At 36.2% G+C, this 23,899-nt stretch overlaps 1 protein-coding gene across 1 annotated transcript; it reads left to right on the plus strand.

Annotated features, from left to right (window-relative positions):
• Positions 1–306: 306 nt before the first annotated feature.
• LOC133795837 (NDR1/HIN1-like protein 13) lies at positions 307–2,024 on the plus strand. Its single transcript, XM_062233292.1, has 4 exons — positions 307–462; positions 576–1,066; positions 1,330–1,515; positions 1,630–2,024. The coding sequence occupies exons 2-4, from the start codon at positions 590–592 to the stop codon at positions 1,906–1,908; spliced, it is 942 nt and encodes a 313-aa protein (XP_062089276.1). The 5' UTR covers positions 307–462; positions 576–589; the 3' UTR covers positions 1,909–2,024.
• The last annotated feature ends 21,875 nt before the right edge of the window (positions 2,025–23,899 follow it).

The following is a 23,899-nucleotide window of genomic DNA, read 5'->3' on the forward strand; positions in this document are numbered from 1 at the left end:
TCACAATCAAATAACAGTGAGTGGACCAATCTAAAAAGAAACAAACACTATACTTCGAATATTGTTATTAGGTACTTTGACAAAACTCTCGTGAATAATTAATAAATATATAATAATAATGGCATAATTAGGAAACATATTATATTATTATTAAAAAATATCTATTGTAATTGAATAAATGTGGAAATTATTCTGCCGACACTTAATACATTGCTGACTTAAGCTCTTGGCACTAGGCTTCTACTTGAACCTAAAACTATTATTATTGTTTATATTTTAATTTTATATTATCTCTTAGCTTTCTTTATATTTGGCTCTTTTACGTGTGGCTTCTTTTAACAGCCTCATTCTCTCTCTATTGGTCGGAAAAACACAGAAGGCTTCTCGCTGTCTACCACTCTCTCTGTCTTTACAATCGAAACAGAGAGAGCCCCAAAAATCATATTTTTCATTCAATCCTTGGTATGTTAGCCAAAAATTCTTGAACTTTATTAAAAATTAATCAGAAGGGTATATGTTTAGTTTCGTTTTATCTTAACTTGGTTTCTTATGTTGAAACTTTACTTCGTTTACAGGCCACAAATCAAAGATGCTTTCAGCAAAATCAGAGTCCGATATCACAAGCTTAGCTCCATCTTCACCTTCGAGGTCGCCAAAGAGGCCAGTTTACTACGTACAAAGCCCCTCAAGGGACTCTCACGATGGAGACAAGTCATCGTCAATGCAGGCCACGCCAATCTACAACAACAGCCCCATGGAGTCGCCTTCTCACTCCTCGTTCGGCCGCCACTCAAGGAACTCCTCGGCCAGCCGATTCTCTGGGATTTTTCGGTCCTCTTCGGGCAGAAAAGGCGGTAGCAGGAAGCATCAGCAGCATAAAAATGACAAGGGTTGGCCTGAGTGTAATGTGATAATGGAAGAAGGAGCTTATGATGATATTGATAAAAGCTATTCAAGGCGCGTTCAGGCCTTAATTGCTCTCTTTAGTTTCTTTGTCCTCTTTACTGTGTTTTGTTTGATCATCTGGGGAGCTAGTAGGCCCTTCAAAGCAGAGATTACTGTCAAGGTATGATGCAAAATTTTGTCTAATTTCGTCCAATTTTGCTAGAGATTGAAAATTGTATTTGATAATGTTATGTTATCTTATTAGTTGGTGAGAATTAGATATTATTATATATAAAGTTGACCATTAATATTAGGCGTAGAGTAGATAATGCTCATTGAATGAGTATTAATAAATTTAGCATCAATTAGTGTTTTTTTTATTATTTATTTAATAGAGTGATAGTATTAATAAATTGTTGTATATATGTGTGTGTGTGTGTGCAGAGCTTGGCAGTGAATAACTTGTATGTTGGGTCAGGTTCAGACTTTTCTGGTGTCCCAACAAAGATGCTAACAGTGAATGGATCATTAAGACTAAGCGTGTACAACCCAGCAACCATATTTGGAATCCACGTTAGCTCAACTCCCATCGTCCTAATTTATAACGAGATCACTATTGCAACCGGTCAGGTAAAAAATTCATTACAAAAAGGCCACATACTATTACTGATTACTGTTATAATGTCAAAATGGAGGGGAATTCTTTCTAATTTTTTTGTTTCACTTTTGTGATTATAACTAAAGTTGAAAAAGTATTATCAACCAAGGAAGAGCCGAAGAAGTGTGGTGGTGAACTTGATAGGAAGTAAGGTTCCTCTTTATGGAGCTGGGTCAACTTTAACAGTTTCCCAAAACGGTGCAGTGGTTCCATTGACAATAAAGTTTGAGATCAGATCACGAGGGAATGTAGTGGGGAAGCTAGTGAGAACAAAGCACAAAAGGCAGATTTCTTGCCCTGTTGTCATCGATTCCACTAAGACCAAACCCATCAAGTTCAAGAAGAGGTCTTGCACCTACGACTAAAAAATGCATGTCGTTTTTGTTTTGTTTGACTTTTTGTGGAGAATAATAAAGGAATATCATATGTATTGTAGATATGAATGACGTAATAATATATGTCTCGTTTTGATTACATTAAACTCGTGGAGTGAGCTGAAGAATGTCAGGGGCCCATGGAACAGATTCTCATTTTCTATGTTTAAATCCAAGTGAGAATTCATAAATGTTTTGTTGATGTTGAGATGTTTTCTTCGGAATAAGCTTAACAAAAAAAAATAGAGTATAGATCTTCTCGATGTCGTTGTCCTATTCATTCATTTGAGTTCCACAACATAGGCTCACCCTCACTGAATAAAGGACTCCAAACACCTTTACATTTCGAACGTTTGGTACAAGAATTTCATAGTTCTTTATTATTAATGAGAACGATACATAAAAAAAAAAGAGGACAATAGGATTTCATACAACATCATTTGAGAATGTTATTATTTATCAGTTTTTTTTCTTAATGTATGGGTATCATATCTTTAGGGATATATACGGCAAAAGTACATAAGTTATACAAAATATTGCATTTAAGTACTCAAGTTGTTTTTTTAACGGCAAATAAACCCAATTTTACTTTTACTTGCATCGTTAGTACCCGCCGTTACCATCTAACGACAAAGTTAACAGCGGGTACTAACGGTGTAAGTAAAAGTTAAATTTTTATACTTTTGCCGGATAAAAAAAATAAACTTGGACACTTAAGTGTAACTAAACTTGAGAGATTTATGTATCTTAATAAGAATATAGATTATTTTAGTAAAACTGCTATCACGATAAAAGAAAGAATAATTGAAATTGTATTGATGAGGTAATAAAGTGGATAGATGGTGAAATTAAATACCCTAGCTTTACATCCATTTGAATTAATTCGCCTTTATTTGGTTTTATTATTTGTTAATTGTTAGTTTTGTTAATTTTTACTTTTGTTCTTGTGAATATTGAATTCAAGATTTATTAGCCAAATAGAATTAGAAAATTAATTATTGGTAGTTAATAAACAATCTCTGTGGGACGATACTCTACTTAACTCCATTATTACTTGTCTACGATTGTATATACTTGTACATTGAAATTATCACAACAATATATCAGATAAACAACATCGCCATGCGTTCAACATGGTAATGTCGTTCACGACTTATAAGTCGAGCTTTTGTGTTGGCCCTGCCATTTCGCCCTGCGTTCTGCACGCTAATGTAACGACCCAAATTTCCTAATAAGGCTTAGAGCCTTGATTAGGGGTCAGGATGACAAATCTTGGAGTTATGTGATTATGTGAGTTATATTATAATATGACTAGATATGCATGTTTAGGTGTATGAAATATGCATGTGGGCCCATTTCTGTTCAATTGGGAAATTTTCATATTTTGGCCATTTTGGGTATATTTGGCATATATGTGGTATGTGTGTGGTACTTCGTTATTATTTGGTTATGTTTGAGTTACTCAATACGAGACGATCCTAGGAAGCAAGCTAGTGGGAAAGTCACAACGAGATCCATACTTGACTCGGAGTGAGTCAAGGGGTATTTAGCACTTACCGAGATATTGGGTAATGGGAATAAATATTTGATGATAAATTGGGAGTTAGTAAGATCAGGGGAAATTTTGAGAGTTTTGACTATTTTACCCCGGGGGGCATTTTTGGGACCCTAAGTATTAGGATTTGCTTGAGGTTACTTAAGCTTGAAGTAACCTGTCAGAAACATAAAAAGAACGTTCAGTATGTTCTCTCTCTCTCCCAATCCCTTTTCGACACCCAATCGCATTTTCGAAGGAAACTCAAGTTTTAGGACTTGGATTCAAGCAATGATTAAGGCATAGCGTTTCTAGGAAATATTAGAAGGTTATTAGCTGGAGAATTTAGTTGGGAAACGACTCAATCGGAGGTAATCCGAGTTTTAAGTTTTTGAGTTTTTAAGCTTCGATTGGATTTTATGTTTTGATGAGTTTTTGGATGATTTGAAACTTAGGTTTTATTGGTGTTGGATAATTAGGATGTTTGGGAACTTTGATTTTGGGATTTGGAGATGTTTGGATAGGTAATGGAAGGTTTTTAAATTGAGAAAATGAGGTTTTGCAGTTGGGTTCTTGGCTGATGGGCAGTTAGGGCCGCGGCGCAAGGTGGCGCGCCACGGCGCTAGGCACAGGAAGAAATGGGTTCAGCCTTTGTTTGGAGGCAGGCCGCGGCGCAAGGCTAGGGGAGGGTCGCAGCGCATAAGGGCAGTTTTGCCCAGATTTGGTTTTTAGTCATGGGAACTTAATTCTAAGGGCCTGGGATCGATCATACTACCCAGTTGAGTAGGATTCGACGTCCTGGAGACTTGGGTTGGGTCTGGAAGTATTTTATTTACTCATTTTTTGATGAGGTTTTATATTATGGTTGTGATTAGGTTATCCCTAGAGGCTTGGAATTAGAATCGTGCTTAAGGATTGTTTATTGGTAACCTGTGCTTGGACCAAATGTAAGAAAACTGCACCCAGTATGTGATGCATGTGATGCATAAGATACATGTGATTAGGGCATGGCATGAATGTTGAATAGGGAATTGATCAGAGCTTGAGTCTCTGTAAATGTGCATGATCATAATTATGCTAGTGATTGTTGAGTAAGCATGTTGAATGCCCTGTATTTGGATATTTGACATATGATATATGCCTGGTTGCATTGCTTACTTGTGAATGGTACTGACCTATGAGTCAGGCAACGACAATGGTTTCAGTATTGATTGTGAAGTTCTGACTAATTAGTCAAGTTCAGGAGTGGTACTGGGCACTGGTAGTATGGTATTGGATTATGAGTCAAGAACAGTATTGCGTGTTTAGCAAGCCGAAAATATTAGATCTAATTGACATAAGCATTATCAATATAAGCATGAAATGCTTGACCGACCCTAAGTTCGATGAAATCAAAAGCGCTTGTTTAGTCTAGAGGCTAGTTACTTAGAGCCAAAGCCAAAAGTGTAATGCCCCAAATTTCCTAATAAGGTTTAGGACCTTGATTAGGAGGCTGGGAGGGCCATAATTGATTTATTATAATATTTAATGATTATATGCATATTTACGTGAATTATATTATTATATGATGGTGAATGCATGCATATGGGAGAATTTATTATTGTGAGGATATTTTGGTAATTTGGCCACTGTGGGCGTAATCGTCTATTTTGGGTGCATGATTGTGATTAATTAATATAGCCACATTATAAGGTGGATTGGTTCGAGCTTTTCGACATGAGACGATCATGAGATGTAAGTGTTCGGTCTAGTCATAACGGGTTTAAGCTCGGGGCTCGGGGTGAGTCTCGGGGTGATATTTATGGTTATGGCGTTACCGGGGATTTTAGGGTAACGGGATATGAATTATTGGTGTTTGAGGATATTGAAATTAGCGGGAATTGGGAAGCGTTAATTATGATTAACGGATTAAGCTAAAAGTTCCAACTTTACCCCTAGAGTAACTTGGAAGACTTTAGATGACACAAGGGCAAATTGGTCATTTTGGGGGTGGATATATATGAGATTGAAGTGGCTGTAGAAGGTGGTGGAATAAACAGAGCAAAACAGGGGTTTGCTTCCTCTTCTCCCGTATATCATTTCCTTCACCTCCCCTTTGAGGGTTTTTGAGTTCTTAGTGGAGTTTCAAGTTAGGGAAACTTAAGGGCTGGATTGGAGACTTGATTTGGCTTGTGAGGGAGGTCCAAAACCAGTTCCAAGGTGAGCTTTAGCCACTGGTTTTTATGCATGCTCTGTTTTGATCATTAGTTTCAGCCTTAGAGTTTTGATGTGGGGAGTGTGAATCAAAGGGGGTTTTAGTGTTGGTTTGATTGGGGTTTGATGTGAGTGAGTTAAGGGAGTTATGTGGGGGTTTAATTACATGTTTTAAGGAGGTTTTGTGAAGGTTTGAGGGGTTGGTTTGAGAGGAAATCGCACAGGGAAAACTGGTTCGTGCGTGGGCGTTCTTGCTGTTCTGGGCTGGGCGCCGCGGCGCAGTAGGGGTGCGCCGCGGCCCTTGGCGTCTGGCAGAGGGAGAGCCCTCTCTGTTTGAGGGCGCGCTGCGGCGCAGCAGGGGAGGGCCGCGGCCCTTAAGGTCAATTTTGCTAAAAATGTGTTTTTAAGCTAGGAGATTCAAGCCATAGGCCTCGGGGTTGTACCTAGTACCCGGTTAAGTAGGGGTTGATGTCCCGGAGGCTAGATATTGATTTGGAAACTTATGTTGATCATTTTTATTGATGATACCTTATATTTGGTTATGACTAGGTGACCGCTAAAGGACTAAAGGTTGATCGTTCTCAAGGGTCGTTCTTTTAATAGTTCTAGCTCGACTTTGAGGTAAGAAAACTGCACCATGTGTATATGAGACATGTGTGGTTATTATGATGCATGTTGGTTGATTAATGAGTATGACATGCATGGCTATTCTTGGTGCATGTTGGTTGATTATTATGTATGACATGCATGGCTATTCTTGATGCGTGTTGGTTGACTATTAAACGTGACATGCATGGCTGTTATTGGTGCATGATAGATTGTTGGATATATTGCATACGGTGCATGAGAAACATGTGATTAGGACATGCTTTGTATATTGGGTATGAGATTGTTCAGAGCTTGAGCCTCTGTGGTTGTGCATGGTCCTAATTGTACTGGTATCTGTTAGTGAGCATGCTAAATACCTTGTTTATGGATATTGAACATGTGATATATGATTGGTGGCATGTCTTACTCGTGAACGACACTGACTAGTCAGGGACCGACTCTAAAGTCGATGATCACGCATTGAATAGCTCTATAGCATTAATGCGGGACCGACCCTAAGGTCGAAGAACTTATAAGCGCTTGCCTAGTTATGACCAGATGACTATAGCCAAGGTCTATGACCCCGGTGACCGTTTGTCACATGGCTAAGGGACGTTGTCCATAGTTTCGACTCTAGAGTCGTGAGGAAGGTTATGTTGGTGACTACTCACCTTGCACCTGTCCTAATCAAGCTTAAGTCGAGAATCATGCATTGAATGGCTCTATGACATTAATGCCAGACTGACCCTAAGGTCGAAGAACTATTAAGCGCTTGCCTGGTCTATGACCAGATGTTTTTGGCCAAGGTATATGACCCCGGTGACTGTTTGTCACATGGCCAAGGGACGCTGTCCATTGCACGACTCTAGGGTCGGGAGGAAGGTTATGTTGGTGACCATTCACCATGCACCTGTCCTAATCAAACTTATGAAAGGATCACTTGTCAGTTAAGCCCTGGTGACCCTATCGTCACATGGCTAGAAGAAGCGATGCTCATTATTGTGACTTTTGGCTATTGTCACCTATCTGGATGGACCGTTGGTTCCAAATGGTTACTGTGGTTATTGTTGATACTATATCATGTTATACTGTGTTTTCTTGCTGGGCTTCGGCTCACGGGTGCTACGTGGTGCAGGTAAAGGCAAGAGGAAGCTGGACCATCCTTGAGTTGGAGAGCTTGGGTGATGACGTGTACATATGCAGCTGCTCGTCCGCCACGGCCGAGGTTTAAAGTGGAACTAGGGTTGAACCCTGTTTTGCCGCTTAGAACGGCCTGTTGTAAATGTTTTTCTGTAATAAACTCTGAAACTTTATTTTCGGGATCCCAATGTATAAATTAAACGTTCTAGTGAAACGTTATATCTTAACCAAAGTTTTTAATCCCTAAACCGCTAATCATGCTTAGTTCGCGATTTTGGCCAAATGACTCGATTAGCGAGTTTTGCACTGTTTACAAGGCACACCGTAACGGTCCCAGGAGTTGGGGCGTTACAAAAAGGCTCAGGTGACTGTAATGTCACATGGCTAGGGTGTGGAACTCAAGTTCGTGACTCCATAGTCACTAATCTGATTGGGCTGTAAGCCCCAGCATGATTACCATAATCATTATTGATATTCACTTATCTGAATGGGCTGCAAGCCCCAGCATGATTACCATAATCATTATTGATATTCACTTAGGATTTACTTGATAGTCATCCACACAGGAGAGCAGGGTCCACAATCATTTATTTGGACTTGCTTACATGCATGAATAGGGCTTTTACTACTAGGCATGCTTATTATGATTCAGTGACATGTTATTACCTGTTCATAAGCATATTGAGTTTTCTTGCTGAGCCTCAGCCCACGAGTGCTATGTGGTGCAGGTAAAGGCAAAAGAAAGCTGGACCATCCTTGAGTTGGAGAGCTTAGGTGACGATGTATACTAGAGCTGTAAATACAGGCCGGGCTTTTGAGCCCGGCACGAAACTAGCACGAGCCCGGGAGGCACGACCATGACATGGCACCAAAAAATATGGGCTTGGGCCAAGCACGGCACGAAAAAATATGGGCTTGGGCCAGGCACGGCACGACACGGGCTTAGCACGGCACGACACGACAAGCCCGAAGGCACGACACGAAAGCACGAACAAACTAGCCCGAAAGCACGACACGATAAAAAATCTGATATTTTGACATTAATAATCATAATAAATTTTTATTTGTCAATAATTAATAAATTAAAATGATAATATATGTCTTATTTTTTTCAATTTTTATATTTTTATAATTATATTAATTTATTTTAAGATTTGTTAGTTAAATTTTTAGCATTTATTAGTAGGTATTAAAATTCTAATAATTATCTTTGATATAATTTTGTGTAAAATATTGTTAAAAAGTATATAAAAATATCTAAAATTATAATTTAAACAAAGAAATGTATTTGGTTTGGTGGTAAGTCCATTGATGGTTAAAGAGGAGGTGGAGGGTTCAATTCTCCATCCTCACATTTTTTAGCAAAAAAAAAAAGGGCCTAAAAGTGGGCCCAAATTTGGGCCCGAATATAGAAAGTGGGCCTAAAAGTGGGCCCGAATAAGGAAAGTGGGTCGGCCCGAATTGGGCCCGACACGGCACGACATGGGTCGGGCCCATGGGCCGTGCTGGGCCTACTCTTTCAAAAATGGGCCGGCCCGGGCCCGGCACGAATTGAATATGGGCCGGGCCCGGCCCGGCCCGAATTTATCAGAGGCACGAAAAATGTGGGCTGGGCCGGACGGCCCACATTTACAGCTCTAATGTGTACATATACGGCTGCTCGACTACCACGACCAAGGATTTAAAGAGGAACTAGGGTTAAACCCTATTTTTCCACTTAGGTCGGTTGGTTGTAAATCTTTTACTGTGATTAACCTTTTAATTATATTTTGGAATCCCAATGTATACAGTAAACGTTTTAGTGAAACGTTGTATCTTTAACAAAAAAATTTAACCCTAAACCGTCAATCACACTTAGTTACACGATTATGGCCAAATGGCTCGGTTAGAGAGTTTAACACTGTTTAAATTGCACAACGTAATGGTCCCTGGGTAGTAGGGTGTTACACTAATGTCGTTCACGACTTATAAGCCGAGTTTCTATGTTGGCCCTGCCATTTCGGCCTACGTTCAGCACGTTATTGTTGCCCTCGACTTATAAGTCGAGCTTTTCAATTAGGTATAGCAGGTAGGCATCGGTCATGCAATACAGATATACACAGTGTACTCAATCATGCTTAATCAAACATATCAGACATGGTTACAACTATGTTCAATAACTGGGGCTCGAGCCCTAATCTCAGACCAAGTGTAGTTTTCTTACCTCAAGTCCCGAGCGAATAGAGTATAGCGACCTCGAGTACGATCATTTCCTCTCGAGCCTAATGGTAAACCCAAGTCACAACCATAGTAAGGAATAAATATCAAAAAATGAACCAATAAAGGCTTCCAAACTAAGTCCTAGCCTCCGAGATCTTGAATTCTACCAAACCAGGTAGTAGAACCATTCTCGAGCCTTTAGGTTTGGGTTCCCACAACCCAAAACTCATTTTCCTCAATTTTCCCTATTTGAGCTGCGGCACCCCCACAAAATATCCATGACGCTCAACTAAGCAGAGAGTGCCCAAAATCTCCTGCACATGCGCCGCGACACTAAGGCAGTTCGAGGCTCCCTTGCCTCGACCAAGTTCATGAGGACCGCAACGCTCCAAGAACATCGTCATGGCGCGACCCTGCAAACTCAAAAACCAACGATTCCATAAATCGCAACTAACCCCAAATCCATCTCAAAACACAATTTTGACCATTACAATAGTCCCAGCAGCTCAGAAATACTATAAATAGCCTCTAAAACTCACAAAAACCCAACTGGAACTAAAAACTCAATAACTCCCTTAAAAACTTTCAAAACCAAAAACCAACACTTAGAAAAGACAGAATTATCTCTTGATTCCTTGCAACGATTCGAATCCCCTAGCTGCTAAAAATCTTAACAGTTTCCAATTCCCCAAACAAGTTTGCTTCCAAGCTTTAGAATCAAGAACTCTCATCAAAATTCAAAAAAACTTAGAGAGGGAGAAAACACGTGAGAGAGGAGAGAGAGGGAGAACTAAGTTTCTGTTTTTCTGAGTTTATCAACTCAACCACTAGCCTATACATTCAAATCGTCCAAAAAACCCAAATGCCCTCACTTAACTAATTTCCTCTCAAAACCCACTAAGGACAAAATCGTCATTTTACACTCCCGTCTCACATTACACTTATATTTCCCAATTAATTCCGCCAATCCCGGAATATCACTATTTTTCCTAAAATACAACTCATTCTCCAATGAGTCCCGATAACTCACTAAATTATTGAAATACCCCTTGGCTCGCCCAGAGCTGGGTATCAATCCCTGTTGTGACTAGACCGCTATCTTGCTCAAAAGGATCGATTCCTGCCCAACATCTCAAATATAACACATATTGTGACGCCCTGGTTACCCCAGAATAGTTACGGTGAACCGGAAATTTTACCCGCTACCCGAGTCCTTTGGTTAAAAACGTGCATCTAAGTGTTATTAACAGGCTAAGGTGAAAAACAATAAAAAGGAAATGATATATTTTATTAAATACATAAAATTGTTCATGGGCCCATCAAAGCATTTACAAGTTATTTACAACTCAAAATGGTCATTATTGTTTCAAATTTACAAACCCGCCGACCTAAGCGGCAAAAATAGGGTAAACCCCCTAGTTCCTCTGAGAACGCCTTGGTCGTGGTGGTCAAGCGGCTGCATATGTACACATCACCACCTAAGCTCTCCACTCAAGGTTAGGCAAGCATTTCTTTCCCTTTACCTGCACCACATAGCACCCATGAGCCAAGGTCCAACAAGAAAACACAATATAACATGATATAATATCAACAATGATCATAATAATCATTCAGGACTTTCAATCCAAAACAGATGAGTGACAGTCGCAAAAGTCACTAAGTTGGGTATAGCTCCCTTTAGCCTTGTGACGATAGGGTCACCGGGGCTTAACAGATAAGTGAACCTTTCACTAGGTTAAACAGGATAGGTGCATGATGACTAGTCACCAACATAACCTTCCTCATGACTCTAGAGTCATAACTATGGAACTTTGTTCCCTAGCCATGTGACAAGCAGTCACCTAGGCCTTAGGCCTTGGCTCTGAGTAACTAGTTTAGACTAGTCAAGCGCTTATAAGATTCATCGACCTTAGGTTCGGTCTAGCATTAATGCCTTAGAGTCAGTCAACGCTGATATCGATTAGATCTAATCTTCATTCGGCCCTGCGTTCAGGACGCTTATGTCATTTCTGACTCTTAGGTCAGTGTCCCTGACTAGTCAGTGCCATATACAAGTAAACAATATTCGCTAGCATTTAATATGCAATCAATGTCCACATTTATCAACCAACATGCCTCAACAACAATCATGCATGTTACATACACATGGTGCAGTTTTCTTACCTCTGATTTGAGCGAGAATGAATAAAAGAACGACCCTTGAGAATGATCTGACCTTTAGTCCTTTAGCGGTCACCTAGTCATAACCAAATATGGGACACCATCAATAAAATGATTAACAAAGGTTCCCAAACCAAGATCTAGCCTCCGAGACATCAATCCCCACTAATTCGGGTAGTAGGAACAATCCCGAGGCCCAAAACCAAGTTCCCGAGGCCAAAACACTCAAACGGGCTCAACCCTGCTCAAGGGCTGCGGCCCCCAGCCACTCCAGGAGCAAGGGTCGCAGCGCCCTACACCTAGGGCCGCGGCGCCCAGCAAAGGCAAAATCGCTCCACCTGCTTCTTCGAGCTAGGGCCACAGCCCCCAACCTAGAGACATTCCCAAACACGTTCTCCTTCATCCAAAACCCTCCAAAAACATACCTAAACACTTCCAAATCATCAAATCAAAGTTCCCAAGCTTCCCAATGATCCAAAACCATCAAATCCCAAGGCTCAAACGAACCAAAAACTCAACGATTCACAAAAGCCAATTCTAAGCTTAGAAACTCTAAAAACTCAAAACTTTAAACTTAGATTACCTTTGATTGGGTTGTTTCTCGTCAAATCCTTCGGTCAAGAAGCTTCTAATCTTTCCTATGATCGCTATGCCTCGATCCTCGCTTGATTCCGACTCCTAGAACTCGAGATTTCTTCTAAAACACTTCGAACGGTAAAACGAACTAACAGGAAAGAACGAGAGGTTTTCTAACGTACGTTCTATCTGACAAGCTACTTCAAGCTTAAGTAACCTCAAATAAAACCTAGTGCTCGGGGTCCCGAAAACACCCCCGGGGACATTATAGTCAAAATTCCCAGAATTTCCTCCTGATCTCAATAACTCCCAATTTATCATCAAATAACATTCTCATAACTCACTATCCCAATAAAAGACCCCCGTTATGAAAAAACCGCTAATCCATAATATAAGACTGTCTCATGCCGAATAGCTCGAATATATCTCCATAATAATGGGATCTCATTCACAAATCACAATATGCACCCAAAATACACAAATATGCCCTCCCGACCTACTAATCCAGCCATTAAACCGCATTAGGGATTCCGGGGCATTACACATATAATTACAGATATACCCACAGCGGGTTAAAATTACGAAAATGTATTTTTAACAGAAACAAGCCTATGAGCACATTTAATACACTTAAACATGCATAATCATTCATATTATAATTTAACTCATGCAATTCACATAATTACATAATATTCAATAAAATCACGTATAACTCCAGCTATGCCCTCCCGGCACCCTAATCAAGGCACTAAGCCTTATTAGAAATTTTGGGATGTTACAACTTCATTTATTAATGAACATTGAAATGTTTTATGATTGATGCAAGTAGAAATAATTTTTTAAGTCCAAAAGTATTTTTTTGAAAATTGCATCACAATATCAAAATATGAAATAATTTGTATATAATTGAAGAAAAAGGAAAATTGATTCAGTAAAAATACATTTGATTATTGAATTGAATATATGTGAATTTTACAATGAAGAAGTTAACATGTATTTCAATTACATTGTACATTTAAAATATTTAAACATCATTCCCTAAAGAGAATGATAGAAAATGAAATTTTATTTTAAAGATTATCGATATTCCAGATATTAGTCATGTAACGCCCTGGATAGCCAAGATTGTTATACTATGTATTTATAAAGGTGCAAGACTTGTTAATCAAGTCATTTAGTTAAAAAAATGTGTTACTGAAACTATAATTGAGCTAGAGTTAAAAGATTTTGGTCACAAAAATTGCTTTCCATATATTTAAACATTTTAGTACACGGGATCCCAAAAGTAACAACATTTAGAAGACAATTTACAAAAAATTCAGAACAAAAGTACAGCTACTAGCCACTCTAAGGGAAAAACAAACATTTAGGCTTTTCCCGTACTGTATCACTCCTCGGCCGTGGCGACCAATCAGCTGACTATGTACATTCAACCCCAAAGCTCTCCAACTCACGACGGGTTCACCTTGCCCTTGCCTTTACCTGCACCACGTAGCACCCGTGAGCCTAGGCCTAGCAAGAAACCAGATAACAGAGCATAACCATTAAGCAGTCAATTTACAAACCAACAATCAAATAACTCATAAGCATAACCACATGCTCAACAATCCACAACAGTTATATAATCAGGCATTCAACATACCAAGTTCATCAATTAACATTAATAATCAAATCACATATTAATCAGGGTCGACACCCTTAGGTCGCACCCCCTATTTATCCCACTGACTCTGGCTCGTTTAAACTGAGCTCAGTGAATATTAAGCTGTCCTCAGCTACCAATGGCCGAGCCGCGCCCTGTGCGCAAATATTGATTCCGGCACTCTTAGGCCGTTTATCACTTGTCCCATGGTATAATACCATTTATGACATTACACAGATATATGACATTACACAGTTTTTTACCTTTGATTTCGCTAGCTTGTTCAATGAAATCAACCCTCAAGCACGATCCCGTCCAAGCCCTAGCATACACCTAGTCACAGCCACAAATTAGAACCATACCGAACTTCAATTCCAAAACCTACCCTCGGAACCAATCCCTAGCCCTCAGGAAGCCCTAATTCCTCCAAACGGGGTGGTGGAATCAAACCCCAAGCCCCCGGGCAAAGACCCTGAGAAATAACCCAAAAATCCTCTTCTGGAAATAGGGTAGCGCTATAGCGCTACAAAGAGGGTGCTATTGTAACGCCCCACGTTAATATGGCTGCTTCCTGGAATGACGACTGGCTCTACAAACCAACACGAGTATTTCCAGCATGCTTCGTCCTCACTCGCACGCTTCCTGGGAAAACTTCCCAGGAGGTCACCCATCTTGAGATTACTCCAGGTCAAGCACGCTTAACTTTGGAGTTCTCAAGTGATGGGCTACCGAAAAGAAGATGCATCTTGTTGGCATAAGTAGTATTCGTCAATCCATTTAAGCCATCTTTAACTATATAGTCTTATTCCTATACATTCTTATAATCATCACACTTGACCTTCCCCAAGCAGTGTGGGATTGCACAGCTTTACCTGGTCTTTCCCCTTACGGATCACGGGATTCTTACTGTCACAATCACCCCCCCCCTTACGAGCTTGATGTCCTCGTCGACCACACTTCTGGCTGGGTCAAGGCTATGATACCATTTGTAATGCCCCACGTTAATATGGTTGCTTCTTGGAATGAAGAATGACCCTATAAACCAACACGAGTCTTTCCAGCATGCTTCGTCCTCACTCGCACGCTTCCTAGGAAAACTTCCCAGGACGTCACCCATCTTGAGATTACTCCAGGTCAAGCACGCTTAACTTTGGAGTTCTCAAGTGATGGGCTACCGAAAAGAAGATGCATCTTGTTGATATAGGTAGTATTTATCAATCCATTTAAGCCATCTTTAACTGTGTAGTCCTATACCTACACAGTCTTAGAATCATCACACTTGACCTTCCCCAGGCGACGTGGGATTGCACAACTTTACCCGGTCTTTCCCCTTACGGATCACGGGATTCTGACTGTCACAGCTATAGTGCTACAAGCAGAGCCAAAAAGGCTCCCAGAAAACTAGGCCTAGCGCTGTAGCGCCCAAAGGCTAGCGCTACAGTGCTAGTCACAGCACAGCCAAACCCAGTTTTTCCTTCCTTCGATTTTCCCCAAGCCAAATCTCTAAAAATCCTTCCAAACACCAACACAAGCCTGCCAACATGTATAACTCACCCCATATGACCCAACCACACAAAACTCAACCACATTCACCCCAAAATAAAGAAACCACCATGATTGAGCTTGAAGCTCAAAATCTCAACAGAAACTCAGAAACTCATAACTTCAAAGCCAGAAATGGTTACCTTCAATGGAGAAATTTGACCTTAGGTTATCACCATGCCCCTCTAGCCTTAAGCTCTTCAATTCCCAAAGCTCAAATTCCTTTAATTTTCATTCAAAGTTCAAAATCAAAATCAATTTCCTCAAAGTTAGAAAGTTCAGACTAAACTCTAGAAATTTTCCCTGAATTGAGTATAACCTACAGCTGAACCTCTAGCCACCTCAAGGATCATAAACTCAAGTCTTTGCTTAGGCCCTCCCTGAGATTCCAGCTCCAAAAATCCTCAAGAGACAGTGAAAAATGGCTAAAATGACAGAGAGAAAAAGTCCTCTATTTTTCCTTCTTTATTTCCTCCTTCTTTTCTTTTCCTTTAGCTTCTCCTTGTTTCTAAACATTTTGTTATATTATTTTATAATATAATGTAATATTATATTATTTTATAATATAATGTTTTAGATTAAATAAATGTGACATGGAGTATCACATATTGTAACATATAATAGAGAGTTACATTATTTGGATATATGTGAAATATCCAAACATGTAACATATTTGGTGTTACAAATTCATCACAAATTTGTAACTCCTAAATATCACCCATTATTGTGTAGATTTGTTGTTACACAATATTGAGATGAATTTCTTAAAGCCATATGAGAAATGGCTGATAGAGATGTGATTTTAACTCCCATATTGTGTATGGAAGTTACAAAATCAAGTGGGAATAAATTGGAACGTTTTGGAAAAAACTGAAAAAATGTGTTGCTGAAATTGACTGAGGGCCGCGGCGCCTGGAACTAGCGCCGCGGCCCTAATGGCTGACAGCTTCTATAATTTCAGTTTTTTATCCAACTTTGAACGATTCCAACAGCTAAGTAACTCCCAAATCTCTATTTTAATTCCATAAAATACCCAATTAATCATTGGTAACAGCCATGGGGGTTGGTGGAATTTGAAATTCAAAGGGTGTCTCTAAACTCTATAAATAGGAGCCTAATGCTCACTTGTAAGACACACCATTTCTATCCACTAAAGCACTTGGCTAGAAACACCTTGAGGCTTGATAATTCCATAAAGCATTTCCAAAATCTGAGAGAGATCCCTTAGTGCTTGAGTTATGGGGAAATAAGCTTTTGGACAAAGGTTTTAAACCTTGTTCAAGTTGGTGATCCCCAATCCTCTTCACTTAGGTTGTGTAAGTGAGAGTTTGTTTGTGGTTTATGTTCTTCCTTTTGTTCTATTGTTCTTCTTCTTATTCTCTTGTTTTATTTACTTGTATATTTTGTTTAAGAGTTGTAATCTCTTCATTTGGTCCAAACACTTTATTTTATTTGTAACTTTTGTTTTGAGTTGTATTTTACTTTTCTCTTCTTCTTCATCATCTTCTTCATTTCCTTTGTTGTATTTGTATTTTCAGTTATAGAGTTGTAACACTTTATTTAATCAATCTTGTCCATTGTAATATTTTGCATAGAGTTGTAACATTATCTTACCATTTCCATTGAGGCAATATTATTTTTCCTAACACATTCCACTAAGCCAATAAAGCAGAGTAATACTTATCTCTTATTTTAAACCAAATGACCAATTTTCCCTCCCATTAAATCCTAAGCCTTAAAGCATACCAAGGGCATTTTAGTCATTTACTCCCAATTCCCGCTAATTCCGCAAGTGTCCCTAATAATTACCGCTTACATCCCGACACCTAACTAATTACCAATTATTTTCCTCAGAATCAAATAATCTCCAATATACTTATCAAATTCTCAGAAATACCCCCGGACTCCCACGAGCCGGTTATAAATCCCCGCTGTGACTTTTCCGCTAAACCGCTCACTAGGATCGCCTCGAGTCTCAAGCTACAAATATATCCACATAATAATGTGGTCTCAACATTTTATCACAAATATTTACATTTATGCCCTCAACAGGCCAAAATTACAAATATACCATTATAACCTAATCAGGGCCTACATACATAGTAATACACATAGTCATGCATCACATTTATCCAAATAATCATATAAGCATGCTTTTCACATAATCATGCATTTTCACCATTAATTCACATGACTTCCAATTTTGCCCTCCTAGCACACTAATCAAGGCCCTTAAGCCTTATTAGTAATTTTGGGTCGTTACAAGTCATGTTATTGTGTATGTAAATTTTCTTGCGAGAAACAAGTAATGTATTTTCAATATTATTCCCTTAAGTGAACTCCTGAAGTGAATGGTACTTAAATAATTATTGGTGATAAGAAAAATAAGTGAATGATACTTAAATAATTATTGGTGATAAGAAAAATATAGTCATTACTTATGTCAATTATTCATTGCACATTCTTAGAGGTGAATGTCCAAATTACTGGTATTATAGTAAACTTGTCATTAGTAAAAATATATACAATTATATTTTTCAGATTGTTAGAAAAGCTACAAAGATTATTTGAAAAGGTTCTTGATGAAACATTAACACAATTGATAGCTAAAGTTAAATATATCTTTATGTACCAGTCGTACACTTTTCATCCAATTGTGAATGTGGGAAGAAATGTCTTATTATTGTTGGAGTTTTATGTCCTAATTAAAACTCAATTTCTTTGTAATCTCATTTAATTATCAATAAAAGAATAGAAATCATTTTTGACTTAGTCAATCACTTCGCTCACATGTGTTTATTTTCATGATTATTTGGTTAATATAAACTTCTATTAAATCATGATCATATAGCTAATCATATTTATAGTGACGTAATCACAATGGAATATAAATATCATTATATGTTCAAAAATAAGTTAGTCCTAAGATTAGTCAGTGCACATGATTTACACTCACTTGCTAATCTACGATATGGTCTACTTACACATTGTAGTGTTATGTTCTTTCCAGAACATTAGCAAAGTAGATAAGATCAGATGTATTTGTTACATCAGACGAGACAAATATCGACTTTAGATAGATAAGTAAATGTAACGTTATTATCTAATATAGTCATATCATAAAGTTGACCATAAGTCAATTCAATCTAATTTATGAGTGGTTAGTATTCTAACTGGTTGTATTATTCAAGTCATTTGATTTGTTCGTTACCAACTTACGCTACAGACTAGCCCATACTTACATCTTGGGGACTTGGTAGTATTATTGGGCGGGAGTGTTAATCATATATATGAACATCTATAGCTTCTAACAATAAGTGAAATGACGATCACCTTATAGCTTGGTTCAACAAGTTAAATGATTGAGTACTCATTTCCGTGATTAAAGTTAACGGAAATATCATTTACAAGGAACTTAATGGTATTTAAGGATTGTTGACCCTCGATTTGGCCAACGACACAGAGTCAAAAAATACGACAAGAAATGAGATAATAATCAAGAATAAAATCTAATGGTAAATAATAGACACAAACGATTTATAGTGGTTCGGACCCAATGAATGGTAATGACCTACGTCCACTTAGTGCTATTATTAATATTGAATCCCAATGCCGTGATCAAAGAACTAGGGTTCTTGAGTTTCACAAACCTTGGGAGAATTACAACAAGACGATGGATAATTGCACTGTATGTTCTTTCTCTCAGTATTCAGGAAAAAGATTCAAAGGTCAAAAGTCCCTTCCTTGAGTTATTTCATGCATATTTATAGGCTCAAGGAGGGTTACATGGGCCAGTGGGCCTTAAATATTCTTAATATCTGCGTATCAAGGCAATAAAGATGAAATAATCAACGTAGTTTTTATAAGATTACAATCTTTTAAGGAAATAAACCGAAACATATGATCAGCCTGGTCGCACCTAATCGTGAGGTTTGACGAAGCAACGGGTTGCTGGTCGATAATCGAACAGCACCTCCTTATTTTGACTCTGCCACGTGTCAACCGCATGTGAGAAATCTCTGCCACGTCATCAGCAGCCGTCTTTGGGTAAACAAGGATAAAATACAATTAAGGGTAAAATGGTAATTTGTACCCGACTCAGTTGTAGATCATCTATAAAGGATTGAATGACAAATTATAGTTGTAACAATGGATAACATATTTAATTTTAAGTGTAGAGTGTTCAATGAGTTCAAGAGTGCAATTCCGAGTCTTTAGTGGAGTCACGAGGAATTAATAAGGTAGTGAAATTATTCAATAATAATTTTACGGTAACTTATTGGAGCTTGAATTCATGAATCCATGGTCCCCACAATGTCTTTGATGAAGTCATCTAGATAGTCTCGATTAATTGATTTAATTATCAATTAGGATTGTCAAAATTGTTTTGTGTCAATTTTGGACAGTTTTACTAAGATGTGGAATTTAGAGAAGAAAGAGAAGTTTGAGCAAATTTATTAATTATGATAAATTGGTGTCAAATTGATAAATAGTATTAAATCAAAATTCAAATTATAATTAGTTGATTTGAATAAATAATTTAATTAGTTAATTATTGTTTAAATATATTTATAATAATATATATAAAGTTTTAATAAAATTTTATAGATTTCATAATATACGAAATCAATGTATATAATATACATATTATATTATATTTATTTAATTAATTAATAATTGTTTTATTTTAATTATTTAATTAAATTGAATTAACCGTTATAAATAGGTATTTAAGTCTAGGGTATTGTAATAACAAAAGTAGTGAGGTGAAAAAAGCAAAAGCATAGACTCAAGAGACCTATTGTAGCCACTCATATCCTTTCTCTTCTTCTTTATAATTTTCTCATTTCATGTGTTGATAATTGTCCACTCTAATCTAGGTGATCAAAGGAAATTGTGGAAAAGATTTCATAATTATATATATAAAGTTTTAATAAAACTTTAAAGATTTCATAATATACGAAATCAATGTATATAATATACATATTATATTTATTTATTTATTTAATAATGGTTTATTTTAATTATTTAATTAAATTGAATTAACCGTTATAAATAGATACTTAAGTCTAGGGTTTTGTAATAAAAAAAGTAGTGAGGTGAAAAAAGTAAAAGCATAGACTCAAGAGACCTATTGTAGCCGCTCATATCCTTTCTCTTTTTCTCTATAATTTCCCCATCTCATATGTTGAAAATTACCCACTCTAATCTAGGTGATCAAAGGAAATTGTGGAAGACTGCGTAGTTTGAAAATTCAGTTCACTCTCTTGTCATTACTCTGTGACATAAAAAAAAAGGGTTAGAAAGAGTGAAGGAATGAGTCTCAATATCTGCTGCGTAAAAGTAATATTCTTAAACTCTGTTATTTGATTTACTTAATGAAATTCATTAGAAACATGTTTCTAGGTTGTTTTATTTGTTAATTTGTTTAATATATGAAACATATATGAAAATATTTACGATCTTGTAAAATTTATTCCCAACAATTATATGTACCAGTCATACATTTAATTATAATATATAATATATCAAGTTATAAGAATGAGGAATGATTTATTTCATTAATAAATTTGACTGCTTGTTGGAAAGAAATAAGAAAGAAAAAAAAAGAGATATCTTCATATTATGATTATATCTATTTGGCTATTGAATGAATGATGAAGTTGTTTATATATTAAAAAAAAATTTGCTTTTAAGCCCACACACCATTGGATAGAGAAAATTGTAAAATATAATGTTGTTAAACATAATATTACAAAAATGAATGGAGACTCCTGAATAGTCAATACTATTATATGTTTTGAAGGATATTGAAATTATTTTATTCTCTAGTATAAAAATAAAAATAAAACTTATAGTGATTATGTATATGTTGAAAATTTTAGTGAAATACAAAGTATAGTGAACCTGAAGTTTATTAATTGAATGGTTTTGACATGATCAATCATATGCAATAAAATGTAAATAATTTCCCTAAACTTTAATGAAAAACTAGAAGATTTTTTTTCATTATTAATTCTTATATGGTGCTCAAGAAAATATGTATATATATTTTGCACATCGAAAGTGAAAATAAATTTGAATATATTTTAATTTAAAAAAAATATGTATATATGTATATTTCAACTAGTTTTCAAATATTTTATTTTCTAATAAGATTTTAACTTGTGCAACTTTATTGTTAAATTTCTTACTCATTAGAATGTTATTGCATTCATTTTTCAAACTTTTCATAATTATTCTGAAAATTATTTTGATAATGAGTGTTTGATTATATTCTCTTTGCATTCTTGAATCATTGTTAAATTTATATTGCATAACTTTTTATCGACGTGATAAGATCATTTGATCATGGGCTTACAAAAACTATAAGTTTGTGTATATCTAATTATACATATATATGACTCATTCTTGAAAATAAAAAAAGTTCATAATTGTGATTTATTAAACCTGAAGTTCCATGACCCAATAATATATATGAGTTTGAACAATATTGATTTATTGTGATATATTAAAATCCCTACATGTTGTATTAATTTTTATTGAAATTTCTTGATCATGGGGAGAGAAATACAATTGAATCGATGAATGTTTTGAAAAAAAATCCTTGCACAAAATAAGAACTAGAAGTTCAAAATGACAAAATCATACATATATATATGCCAACTACAAATCAATATTATTTAAATTGAGTTAGAATGAGCCTAATAACGCTTGAAGCGTAAGTGAACAAAGTAGAAATTATGAAAATAAATGTTCATTTGGTTCGTCCTGAAGATATTGTAAGCAAGAGGTACTTATGAAGATGTCTTACTATTATAAAGTATTGATAATTTGAACATTAAATAAAAATTGTACTCCAGAAGAGAGTCTCTAAAGAAGTTATAGATATTACAAATTTGATTATAATTGAAGCACTTGAAGTGGTTATATAGGTACCTATAAATAATATACATATTTGAAAATATATTGAAAATAAAGAGATCTTTATAAGTTATGTCAATATGGGAGGAAATTATTATATTATGAATTATTGTCGGCAATACTAAATGTTTGCATATAGGCAATAAACTAATATGATATAACAAAGATCATGATATTAAATTCGTCAAGAATTATCGATGTGCGTATAGTTTTGGCCAAAGTCATATGACGCAATCCAGACAGTATAAAATTTACTCACATAAAGTGAAGTAAAACCAGTAGGGTGTACAAATAAATATTTGTACAATAAAAGGTAATTTAAATGAGAATCTTATATATTTGTACACAAAATGCATTGTTGTACAAACTTTTCATAGACATGAGATTGGTTAAAATAAGACATATGTTTATTATTTTGATAAAATATAATCAAAATTTGATTATAGCTTGGAATATATGTTTTAAAAGAATTGATATGTGTCGCATAAACGTTGCAACAAAAGTTATTTATTTGGAGCTCCTAACAATATGAGAACCTGAAATATGTCTTACCTAAAGAAATTCCAGAAGAATTCAACATGTCTTAAGATATATATATATATTCAAAGTCGCACACATTATATAACAAATGTATTTGTATGAATTAAAGATATGTAGGTGAATAATTATTTGAAATTATAAGTAAGATTGTCTATGCAATATGAATTTGTAGTTTATACATTGTAAAAGGCTCCTGAAGAGCTTCTTATTATTTTATAGAATATTGAAGAACAATTTATTATTTCATATGCATAAAGAATCATAATGTATATGATCACTTGATGTAGAAATTAAAGAACGTGTAACGAGAATGCAACAAATATATGGCCTCGAAGTACCATATTTATTGCAAATGAAAATTGATATTATCGAAGATATTCATTTGTGTGATCATATTTTAAATTCAAATTTTGGGTTGAACGTAGTCATGTATAATGAATATCTACAAATATGATACATATTTATAACTCTGTTGATATTATATAATAACGAACAAAGTTATATATACATGAATGACCTAATATGTTGAATAAATATTGATGTTCCATTCCACACACATGCTTTAGAAGAGTTATAATGAATGTGTGGTCATAGATAATTTATGGTGATATTTGAAAGTGGTGATTTATAATTACAATGAAAATCATATAAGATATCTAATCACCAAAGTTACCGTGAATATTTGCATGAGGGGTAGATATATACATGTTGCACTCTTTGTTTCCTTAGTTCAGATTTTGTTCTACTAGGTTTTCCTGACAAGGTTTTTAGGGAGGCAACTTCAAATTATGATGAGATACTTGCAATTCATGAAGCAAATGGAGAATGTGTGACTGAGATCAATGAAACAACATATTCGAAGAACATGTGGATTATCAACAGATAAAGAAGTACTAACACCTAGATTATATTTTTGTAAACACTTTCTTGTAATAAACTCTGAA

Source organism: Humulus lupulus, chromosome 8 (assembly GCF_963169125.1).
Source record: "Humulus lupulus chromosome 8, drHumLupu1.1, whole genome shotgun sequence".
Taxonomy (NCBI): domain Eukaryota; kingdom Viridiplantae; phylum Streptophyta; class Magnoliopsida; order Rosales; family Cannabaceae; genus Humulus; species Humulus lupulus.